Source organism: Xylaria bambusicola (genome assembly GCF_022495145.1).
Source record: "Xylaria bambusicola strain CBS 139988 unplaced genomic scaffold F5B22scaffold_116, whole genome shotgun sequence".
Lineage (NCBI taxonomy): Eukaryota > Fungi > Ascomycota > Sordariomycetes > Xylariales > Xylariaceae > Xylaria > Xylaria bambusicola.
In genome coordinates, this window is record NW_025953669.1 from 16,295 (window position 1) to 27,328 (window position 11,034).

At 40.5% G+C, this 11,034-nt stretch overlaps 3 protein-coding genes across 3 annotated transcripts; 1 reads left to right on the top strand and 2 right to left on the bottom strand.

The window, feature by feature from the left end:
• Positions 1 to 1,276: 1,276 nt before the first annotated feature.
• F5B22DRAFT_632213 (uncharacterized protein) lies at positions 1,277 to 2,435 on the bottom strand. Its single transcript, XM_047976670.1, has 3 exons — positions 1,884 to 2,435; positions 1,733 to 1,817; positions 1,277 to 1,667 (listed from the first exon to the last, which is right to left on the bottom strand). The coding sequence occupies exons 1-3, from the start codon at positions 2,044 to 2,046 to the stop codon at positions 1,556 to 1,558; spliced, it is 360 nt and encodes a 119-aa protein (XP_047824628.1). The 5' UTR covers positions 2,047 to 2,435; the 3' UTR covers positions 1,277 to 1,555.
• A 2,183-nt stretch (positions 2,436 to 4,618) lies between these two features.
• Positions 4,619 to 6,815, bottom strand: F5B22DRAFT_59044 (P-loop containing nucleoside triphosphate hydrolase protein). Its single transcript, XM_047973805.1, has 3 exons — positions 6,067 to 6,815; positions 5,898 to 6,010; positions 4,619 to 5,841 (listed from the first exon to the last, which is right to left on the bottom strand). The coding sequence occupies exons 1-3, from the start codon at positions 6,366 to 6,368 to the stop codon at positions 4,883 to 4,885; spliced, it is 1,374 nt and encodes a 457-aa protein (XP_047824629.1). The 5' UTR covers positions 6,369 to 6,815; the 3' UTR covers positions 4,619 to 4,882.
• Positions 6,816 to 8,790: 1,975 nt separating this feature from the next.
• Positions 8,791 to 9,520, top strand: F5B22DRAFT_58990 (P-loop containing nucleoside triphosphate hydrolase protein). Its single transcript, XM_047973772.1, has 3 exons — positions 8,791 to 8,807; positions 8,885 to 9,086; positions 9,146 to 9,520. The coding sequence occupies exons 2-3, from the start codon at positions 8,988 to 8,990 to the stop codon at positions 9,431 to 9,433; spliced, it is 387 nt and encodes a 128-aa protein (XP_047824630.1). The 5' UTR covers positions 8,791 to 8,807; positions 8,885 to 8,987; the 3' UTR covers positions 9,434 to 9,520.
• Positions 9,521 to 11,034: the final 1,514 nt, after the last annotated feature.

Below are 11,034 nucleotides of genomic sequence, written 5' to 3' on the forward strand. Positions count from 1 at the left end.
ATAATATAATAATAAAGGTTACCTTAAAGGAATTTTAATTAGCTATAAAATTAAACAATTTAATTATAATAGCTTTATTTATTATACTTATAATAGGTTTATTAATTAAATAAAAGGTAAAAGATAAAGTTTAATATACTTTTAATATTATTATAATAAAGGAAAAAAGTTAAAAAGGAAAGTATATAATAATTTAAAACTATAACCTTTATAATTAATTAAAAAAAGGTATAAAAGTTAAAAAAGCCTTATAAGGTTTTTAAAGGTTAACTTATAACTATTTTAAAATAAAATTAATAAGTTTAATAATTTAATATAATATAAATTAATAATAAAATAGGTAAAAGAAATATATATATTATTTTATAAAAAGAATTAAAATATAATACAAAATAGGTAATATATTCTTTTTAAAAACTTAAAAGCTATAAATTATAAGCTATTTATAATTTATACTTTAATAAAAGTATTAATTATTAAAGGAAATAATTATAGGAATATATATAAATAATATAAAAATAAAAAGGGGAAAAAAGAATATTTATATTTATATAAAATAATAAATATATAATATATTATAACTATTATATATTATAATATTCTAATTTTAAAAGCTTTATATTATAAATAATAATTTAAAAGTAATATTAATAGAACTTTTATTCTTTATAATATCCTATTTTAAAAAATTTAACATTACTTTTAATTATTATTTTAATAGTTATAAATAATTTAACTTTTAAAGAATTTTACTTTATCCATTTTATTTTAATAGGTATCCTTTAAAACATTACCCTTATATTATTTAATATAACTATATAACTTACCTTAAAGGAAGCTACTCTTTAAAAGAAGTTAATTAAGATTTATAGTATTAATTAATATAAGGATCGAAAGAAAATATTAAAAAGGGAAGGTAGTAATACTTACGTTCTATATATTAAAATACTAGGAATCTATATATAAGACCTTTATTTAGTTAAATAACTATATTGTAACTTAGACTTCTAGATAATCTAATGGGATCATATGTACTACTTTTAACAGATGGTACTACTGGCTTTTTCGTAAAGCTATTACATCTGCGAAGAGTTTGGGCAAACATGACCGCATCTTCTAGCACTATAGGGCAGTTAAGAAGGAGTACCTACGAAAGTAAAGATGTTTTAAATATCGAGATAACTACAAGAATGGTCAGTGCTAAATATAGGTTGTAAATGCTGGCAATATTTACTAAAAAGGGTACACAATCTTACTGTTAGATCCATAACTTGACTGCAAAAGATCCAAAGCAAAATTTATTCTCTATAATACCTAATCACTCCATCGCAGCTAACATCCAAGAGCGTCGTGTAAGTTGCTTCGAACCCCATCATAGTAAAGGTCTGAGGAGAACCATACCTGGAGCTGAAGAGCACCCTATGATAGAAGGTACGGCGCAGAGAGCGGACATCTATAACAAAGAAAATTTGCATATAGGTAGTTCAGCCTCCCTTTCAACCCGATCTTCCTTCCAGTGCTCTCAAGCCCCAAGCTTTCCCCATCGATACCCTGCCTAAATTGCCGCACAATTGAAGCTTTTGGCCCGATCATTCCATCCCACCACTGTCAAGTCAGCAAACCCGGGGTAATATAGCTGCAACTCCGCTCCAGTGCAGTGTTCGTTCCTAAGCCCTCGTCAGCAGCCGTCTTGTAGCCTCCCACCTCGAGGCGCTGTCGCTACAGTACTTACTCGTACAACGTGCACCAATTTCCAGGATCAGGTCCAGCAGACGAGACGCCACGTGCGTCAGTCGGAAAGCGGTCGGTGATAGTTGCTATATTCCCATTCAGCACATAGTCTGGTACGATTGACCGTCTCAAAACGGAGCCAAGGCACTTACTGCATTTACCCCAAGGCTCAGTGTAGTGGTTGCAGTAGTTAGGCTGCTCGTTGAAGCCCCAGTTCTGGCAGAGATAGAGCCCGGGGCTTGCTGCGGCAGCCGGCGCGATGTGGACAGAAGCCACTAGCGCAAGGATAGGTAGCGAAGAGAGCTGAAACTGCATCTTGGAGAAATATGCTATGATTGCGAGTTGCGGTGGAATTACTGAGACAAGTGGTTGTTGGATGGTGTTGATCGTCGTGAGTTAAACGAGAAGGGAACGAGGGCTTTATATAGTCGAAGTCCTACATTAGATATCCCCTTTCCGCCACTCCATTACATGTATTCGAACAGAACATCAGACATTACGAGATTTTTAGTGTAATTCTCTATGCATATCATGATGTACGTGTGCTTACCATTGAGGCCATCGTGATCTGTTTTTAGTACGTTTTACTCGCCAAGTTTCGCTTGCCGCTAGCATGTTTAAACGGATTAGATAATACAGAGTTAATCTATTCTATAGCAATTTCAAGTGTCTTTCGAGATGTGATGATTAAGATATAAGCTGACACATCTCCTGATAATTGATTGTCATCATCTTAGATGTTCAGACAAGTATGTTGCAACTAATACCTGCAAGTAATACAGCTCGGCATCAGGCCAATGGTACGTCAAAATGAGTTATAAATTTTAGAGTCAATTTTTTCAACAGAAATTTAAAGCGTCTTTCGAGATATGATGATTAAGACATAAGCTGACACATCGCCTGAGAATTGATTGTCATTATCCTAGATGTTGCAATCAATACCTGTAAGTAATACAGCTCGTCATCGCGCCTATCATACGGCCAAATGGCGGTATAATCGGGTTCATACTAGCCATGCCACCGGCGTGAGATCATACCGGCCAGTACATCGTATGAGATGATTCAGATCATACTGGTCTTTGACTCGACAATAACCCCGAATAGATCCCGATTGGGTTCATAGTAAAGTTGTTGTTGCGACTAGCTAGGCGATTGCTACGGATGCCAACTACAGGGATTGCCTGGTCTAGGGTGTCTAATACAAACATTGGTACCGAGAGAAGACTGGCAGTTCTAATGGCAATTTGGAACTTAAACGAATCAATCACATGGACAGCAATTTCCAGCCACAAGATCAACAATCACTTAGTATCTGAAGCCTTTGCTGCATAATACTGAATTGTCAAGTAGGATGCATACGATAATTGGTTTGATAGACACCTGCTTGTTAGGCGTAGTACAATGCTCATTTAGATATAGGCATGCTGCTGTTTGATAACAGGGAGGATATTATTGCTGTGAGCAATGAGGGATAGACTTCATATGATGCTTAAGGAAGAGACTGTACCGATACTTTCGGTTACTATCGCGGCAATGGGTCGAGGAGGTCGGCATGGAATAACGTTGGAGATTGGATCCCGGGCCCCGTAGAGAAAATTTTGTATTAGATTCTTCTGAGAGCATAGCATGTCTTGCTGCCGTAAGACACTATCCCAAATCATACGAGCAACACTTGAAGAACTGCAGGGTCCAGCCGTACACCGAAAATATCTATCGTCCCTGTCATACGGCCAAGCCTGCCAAGACCGTCTAGGCCACCTATAGCCTACCATATCCTTGACGGAAGTGATGCTATAAGCGATTGGATATACAGAGTCACAGGGTCAGATTGTTGTGTGCAAAGGAACCAAACCGGCAAGGGAGTCCTAGATTGTATAAGTCACTGTAGTGCCAGGTTAACTCTCACTAAAATAAAAAGCTTTACGGAAGCTTGCTAAAATTTTAGACTGCTAAGCCCGCCGCCCTATAGAGTCTGACCAATGGAAGTCTTGCAGATTTTTCCTGGTCTAATCAGAAGCCAGACCAGTTTTATAGACTTTGGGGGGGTATTTGAGTAGAACTGCTCAAGCTTCACCTTACCTTCCAGTTTAGTTGGGAGGGTGTGGCTGTTAGGGTAAAGCTTTCCAATGAAGGCCAGAATGAGCAATAATAATAGCACAAGGATTCTCCCACTTTAAAGAAGGAGAGAAACCAAGGCCCTAGAGATCCCTAGTAGATCATTATGGAATATGACTAAGTTCCATGCCCTCTATAAGAGCTCTTGTCATAGTCCCTTGCGAATGAAGGCTTCCCATGTCTTCGCCAGAGCTTCACCCTACCGAGTACCTAGATCTTGCGTTTCGATTGCCGAGCCACTAGTACAAGGTAGGTTTAGTGAGGGGCAGCTTGATCGGCGGGGCCGAGGATGCTTTAGTGCGCGAGCGCGATGACCGCATAATGGCATTGTCCAGGGTAGCTCTCGATCCCTTTTGGCTACAATGTGGAGTACAAATCCTACACATTCTTTCTGCCTGACATTCCAAAAATGCGCCTACTCTTGCGTGATAGGAGACATCACAAGGACTGATATTCCCCCAGGACTGGCAATAATATGGAAAATATCCGTTTCGGAGGAATTGATACATTTAACAGCGCCTCCCTCAAAAAGGCACAGTCAATTAGCGGGAAGGGTAGTTATCAGATGATTGAGAACATGAGTGACATAAGAATGGACAAAGTCTCCGCATGATTATCATATAGTAATTTCACTCGTTACTTCTCAACACCCTGATCTATACATTCTTTCTCTAGCTCTCTTAGAGATTCCTGCATCTTCTTGCTGTTCGTATGGGCATCGTTGCAGTCAAGCAGAATCCACATCATGCGCCTGGGCAGGGTGCCGTTGCCCGTGATATTCTTCCACTGATGGACCGCGGCAGGATTGATGCTCACGTTACTATTGCTTTTCTTTCGGAGATTAAAATCACGACAGTTCATTGCCTAAGCTGTATTTCCTCCTCGAGAAGGGCACAGCCTGTAAATACCTATCGCCTTCCCGTAATATTGCTAGCTCCTAAACGACTATGTTGTACTATCGCGTCAACAATCCAAAGCCCTCGAGTGCGAATTCCTGGTACTCCCCTAGGACTGGCCCGTCGCTTGCTATATGACTTTACCCGCGGCCTGCGACTCTTGGAAAAAAGAACAGGGCTACGTCCCTTGCGATTCTCAGCCAGGTCCCAACCTTACTAAGCCACGGCTGGTTCTGCTCCCCAGCCTCCTTCAGCTGATTATCCAACGCCGGCTGACAACATTGCGTCCCTGCCTTCGATACTCCGGCACATGGAAGCTGGCTTGTGAGATTTTGAGTGCTAGCAGCCGACTGGAGCGAGTCATGCCCACTTTGGTCAGTGAGATTATGCCCCTCGCTCCTCGCAAAGACTTGAAGAATATCGTTGTGGACGTGGAGCTTGATGTCATTTGGATTGTGCTTAAGAACCTTTGCGGCCTCTGTATTGTACCAAGAGATGTTGTTGCCCATCTCATGGATTATCTGAAGCTTCACGCCTGGGGCCGTTTTGTAGTGATTCCTGATCATGGTGACAGCTATATCTGCTCTTTCTTTTCCATGGTGGCGGAGGCTGAGACGATTCAATGGAACGCTCGGATGGTCCTTGTTCACAACAATGCCATGGTGGTAGACACGGCCACCCTCAAAATCGTGGTTCGAGGTGTGCCTAGAAGTCACTGGGGGATTGAGGATCTCGGCAAAGCTTGGATTCATTTCCAACATGCTGAGCATGCTGTTCCACCCCTCCTCAAAGTCATCCTCGCTGATCTTATCCCACTTGCTTGTCATGATAGTAATGTATCTATAAAACTGGGGGCCACAGAAACATTTGATCCAGTGTATGGTCTTCAGTTCTTGTTGAGTCAGCCTCTCCTGGTTACCACCAGTCACAAAGATCAGGCCAGCGACAGTAACGAAAGGACCTAGGACTTCTAGACACGCGATGATGTCGCAGAAGCAATCCATATCATCCATATCGGCAGCACCAAAGCCCGGAGTATCAATGAACAAATATTGCTCACCGTCAATGACGGCAGGGCAAACTTCGTAATTCTTTGTCCCTTCAACAGCTCAAGTCAGCTACCTAGGTTGAGTAAGTAGGGAAGTCAATACAAACCTGAGTTTCTAGTCTTCCCAATTTGAAGATCCATGCCACTAATTTCACGGAGAAAAGTAGATTTCCCCGTCCCAGACTGGCCGACAACAAATATAAGCTTAGTCCCGTTCAGACTGAGAGTAAAAGTTAGTAGTGTACTTATATCTTGTTCGACAGGGCGGGAGCATACTATCTCTTTATGTATTTGATCACCGGCTTCGATGCCATCCCCTTAGCTTCCGCTACGAGAATCTTCAAGCCCATAGAGACAGCCATGGTCCAATTCTCAGGCCGCTTTCCGATAGGAGGGCTGGCTAGACTCTTATTGCACCCCTCGATGGCAGCAGTTTCTGTGTCAAGTTCTCCATTGCGAACAGAGCTTTCGCCCGTCATCGAGGCTTCTTCATCTATGTCGAACTCGTTTATCATAGACCACGAGGGTGGCGAGATGCTTCGACTCGCACTTGCACAGTTTCGAGGATTGATGCTCATCTTCAATGTTGCTCTGTAGAAAGTCACCAAGGTGAACAATAAAGGAAAGGGAAAATAGTAGAAAGGTGTATCTGAGAGTATCCAAGATTGGGTAAGAAGGGCCAAGTGTTGGAATATCAAGTGCCAATGATTGTTGGGGGTAGTTCCAACGGAGTAACACTGAAGGGTACTTATACTTTGAATAGCCTGGAAGTTGGAACTAGACTTGCAGCCGTCGCTGCCTAGCCTACTGAAGTCTCTCTCGGCCAGTATATTTACGAAACCAATTCTCCTGGCTTCGATTATTTTGCTAGATCTACTACCACTCGGGTCCTAGCACAAGGAGGCGAGCGACAAAGGAAAGCACCCGTTTGGCTAGAAGGCTAACTGGAGACGAACTGGGACAGACCGTAGGTGTCCAGCACGGGCTAGAAATGCGTCTCATTTAGCACCGGTGAAAAGAAAGAAAATGTTTCCGTCTCATTAAGTTTCTCCGAATACATGCTTTTAGCTTGCTATTCCAGAACCTTCCTCGATGCCGGCCTGAACACTACACTGTCGAGGATCGGCAGCGTACACAAATGGAAGAATACCCGAGAGTATGATATCCTGGCTGGACATTCCAAGTGAGCCATTAATTATCGAAGGTACCAGCTCAAATACACTTTCGTTTGAATCAGAAAATGAGTAGAGCAAAATAAGCAATGTAGGGATCCGATACTGCTGCCTCACTGATAATATGATACAAAGCCCCAAGACAGATTTGGATAACCAACGGCTGTGTCAGGATAAACTCAATGTTAAGCAATGGCACAAACGCTAAATGCCTTGGCTGTAAAGATGTTAGTAATCAGGACAACACGCGTCCATTACACGACATCACACTCCGTTTGCATGCCCAAAAACTTCATGTTTTCAGCGCAACACGGCAAGTTGGCGTGCATATGTCGCCTTGTCCGATTCATCACCTCTAAGACCAGCACACAGTGGCAGTAAAAGGAGCACATCCATACTTGGATTTTGAAGGTGGGAGGTTGGCACACGGTACGTAGTCCGAACTGCCACAAAAGGGGCTTGCACTGCAGATATGGGTCCTCTAGTCTCTGGGTCTGCGGGATCGGATCTAGTAGTAGCTACATGGGACAAAATATCACAAGTCAAACGCGCCTTCAAAGGCAGCCTGATCCAAATCATCAAACGAAATATGGTTGAGCGTTCTGCCATGTCTCAAATACTATGTGACTATGTTAAAGAGTGCCTCAAGAGGACAGAGTACATGCATGTGATACCGGTATGCCTTTCCCCGCCCCCGCCCCCGCCCCCGCCCCCACGCTTCGCTAGTTGAAAGCAAATTTATCTGGAAATTACCTTCAGCATCTAACCGGGTGCTGCTTGATGCAATTCAGCGAAGATGCCTTTTAGGATACGTTATGCGATTACCTATTGGAGATATTGTTGCCGAGCCGGATACTTCCCTGGTCTTGGTATTGGCCAAGTCGATATGTCTGTCTCTTCCACCATTAGCGTAGTCACACCGTCTTTAACATGGAGGCGCGGGGAAGGAAGCATGCAGTACGGCTGCAAAAAGATGGAACTCTGAAAGGCGAATCGGATATGAGCTGTCATAGAGCTTTTAGCACGACGGCCATTTGTGTAATGGAGTCCCAACGGGCACAGTCATAATCGATGCAGAGAAGCTCAAAGATCTGCAATGAGATGGTTCTAGACACGCCCTACGCTGGTGCATTAAAAGCCATCTTATTTTATGCTACTATACTTGGATGTAAGCTGAAACGAAAGGAAATAAGCAACAAGCGAATATGCTCTTCAGAGTACTGAGATTCTCTACAGAAAACTTGTTCCCCAATGACCAGTTGACTCACTTGGATCCAGTAGACCTGCCGGTGTGAGAACAGCAATTCGTTTGTTGTTGCACGAAGGCCCCAAAACCTTCATAGCTAGGCCACGGCTATACACAGCGAGCTTCTAGGATCAGCCCAGTCGGAAAGCTACATGCAACGAATGCTCAAAGGCAGATAACATGGAACTTGCTTCCCATCTGCCTTGATCCTAGGGAGCAGCGCTGATATTGGAACAAACACAATCGCAGATACGAAATGACGGTCAGCAAACTTTTCAGCTGAGGGTTTCAGTATGGCTCCACAAGCTAGACACGGTAGTGAATACTCGTTTGCAACGCTTGGCATAGAAAATTGTGAGGGTTTTCTACAATCATGATCCGTGTCATATCGGCTGACGGAATGGCCATCGTGGAACATGAGAGTCTTCAGTCCCCATCTGCATTTACCCTTCTTGCATCCCATCAGACGATCGGAGTGAGAAAATCTCCACTGATTGAGTGTCTCTAAACGGCGAGTCGGGAACCTTCAAACAGAACGTGCCTGTTCAGCGCAGACGCGTCTGCACTATGACTCATTATAGCCTGACATCATGCAGTGGGTGAGACTTTCCATGGCTAATACATCACAAAGTCTGAGAGGGACGAATTTACATTCTAGATATCTTATAAATCACAGCCTGGCCACCATATCTGAAGTCAGCCGACAAGTCTTTCACCGTCAGGATCGAAAGCATTCAAACTATTACCATACGGAAACAGTCCACAGCCATTCTACAGTCATGACCACGATGGAATCTGGTTTGGGAAACCAGGCGGTTCTCACCAAGATTGACAAACTGCGAGAGTTGAATGTTGGCGCAATCATTCCTCTGCCTCAGGTGTGTCTCATACCATCAATTAATCTTATTTACATTGTGATTTGCTAACTTCGCCGCAGCTTGTCGTCGTTGGTGACCAGTCCTCCGGGAAAAGCTCCGTTTTGGAGAGCTTGACAGGATTCGCCTTTCCTCGTGGCGCAAAGTTGTGTACGCGATATGCAACCCAGATCACCTGTCGGAGGGAGGTTAAGGAGGGCGTATCGATTTCCATTATTCCCCGACCTGATGTAGACGAGGCTCTGAAGGCCGAACTGCTCGCCTTCCGCCGTGATTTACCAACTCTCGACAACGATAAGCTTGCTGTCATCTTTGCAGAGGTTAGTAAAAAAAAAAAAGAAATTTCTTGAAGATAATGACCGAACTAATATTTGAGCCAGGCAAATGATGTTATGAGAATCCGAGCGGATGTAGATGACCTGGATATTGGTCGTGAGGCTTTCAGTCAAGACATTCTGAAGATCGAGATCTGCGGTCCCGATGTGAGTGATTCTTCGCCCTATGGTAAGCACCTACCTTTCACCTAATAATTATTCACTAGCAAACTCACCTCACGGTCATTGATGTACTTGAACGTGAGCGGGATTGGGTGCATTAGTAACTCATGGAACTCGGCCGTCGCGTCAAGAACAGCATCTTGCAGATGAAATGCGCTAGGAGGCAGACGTTCTGGGGAATCCTCATCAAAGGACGGTGAGGGCACTCCCTGGGCTGACAATAGCTCTTGCAACTCCGCAACGGAAGCACTAATCTTGGCAGCTAGCTCGACGATCCTGGGGCTCGCTTTGGGAGATGCCATGACTGTTTCTTGGAAGTGGAACACAGCTATATGGGCAGTTGAGAGATGTCAAGAATGGGGGGTTCTACTTTGCTCTGCTCGCTCACTCTATATACCTCTTACCCAAGTAGGCTGTCAGCTGTCCCCGCGCCCGTCCACCCCCTCACCAACATGTCAAGAGTAGTACATATAATTCCATTAGATTATCTAGAAGTTTAAGTTACAATACAGTTATCTGGCTAGATAAAGGTCTTATATATAGATTCCCAGTATTCCAATATGTAAAACGCAAGTATTACCGCCTTCCCTTTCTAACACTCCCTTTCGATCTTTATACTAATTAATGCTATAAATTTTAATTAATTCCCTTTAAAGGGTAGCTCCCTTTAAAGTAAGTTATATAATTATATTAAATAGTATAAAAGTAATATTTTAAAGGATATTTATTAAAATAAAATAAATAAAGTAAAACTTTTTAAAAGTTAAATTATTTATAGCTATTAAAATTATAATTAAAAATAATATTAAATTCTTTAAAATAAAATACTATAAAAGGTAAAAATCCTATTAATATTATTTTTAAATTATTATTTATAATATAAAGCTTTTAAAATTAAAATATTATAATATATAATAGTTATAATATATTATATATTTATTATTTTATATAAATATAAGTATCCTTTTTTCCCCCTTTATTTTTATATTATTTATATATATTCCTATAATTATTTCTTTTAATAATTAATATTTTTATTAAAGTATAAATTATAAATAACCTATAATTTATAAGTTTTAAGTTTTTAAAAAAAATATATTATTTATTTTATATTATATTTTAATTCTTTTTATAAAATAATATATATATTTTTTTATTTATTTTATTATTAATTTATATTATATTAAATTATTAAACTTAATAACTTTATTTTAAAATAGTTATAAATTAACCTTTAAAAACCTTATAAAGCTTTTTAAACTTTTATATTTTCTTTTAATTAATTATAAAAATTATAGTTTTAAATTATTATATATTTTCCTTTTTAACTTTTCTTTTTTATTATAATAATATTAAAAATATATTAAACTTTATTTTTTACCTTTTATTTAATTAATAAACCTATTATAAATATAATAAATAAAGCTATTATAATTAAATTATTTAATTTTATA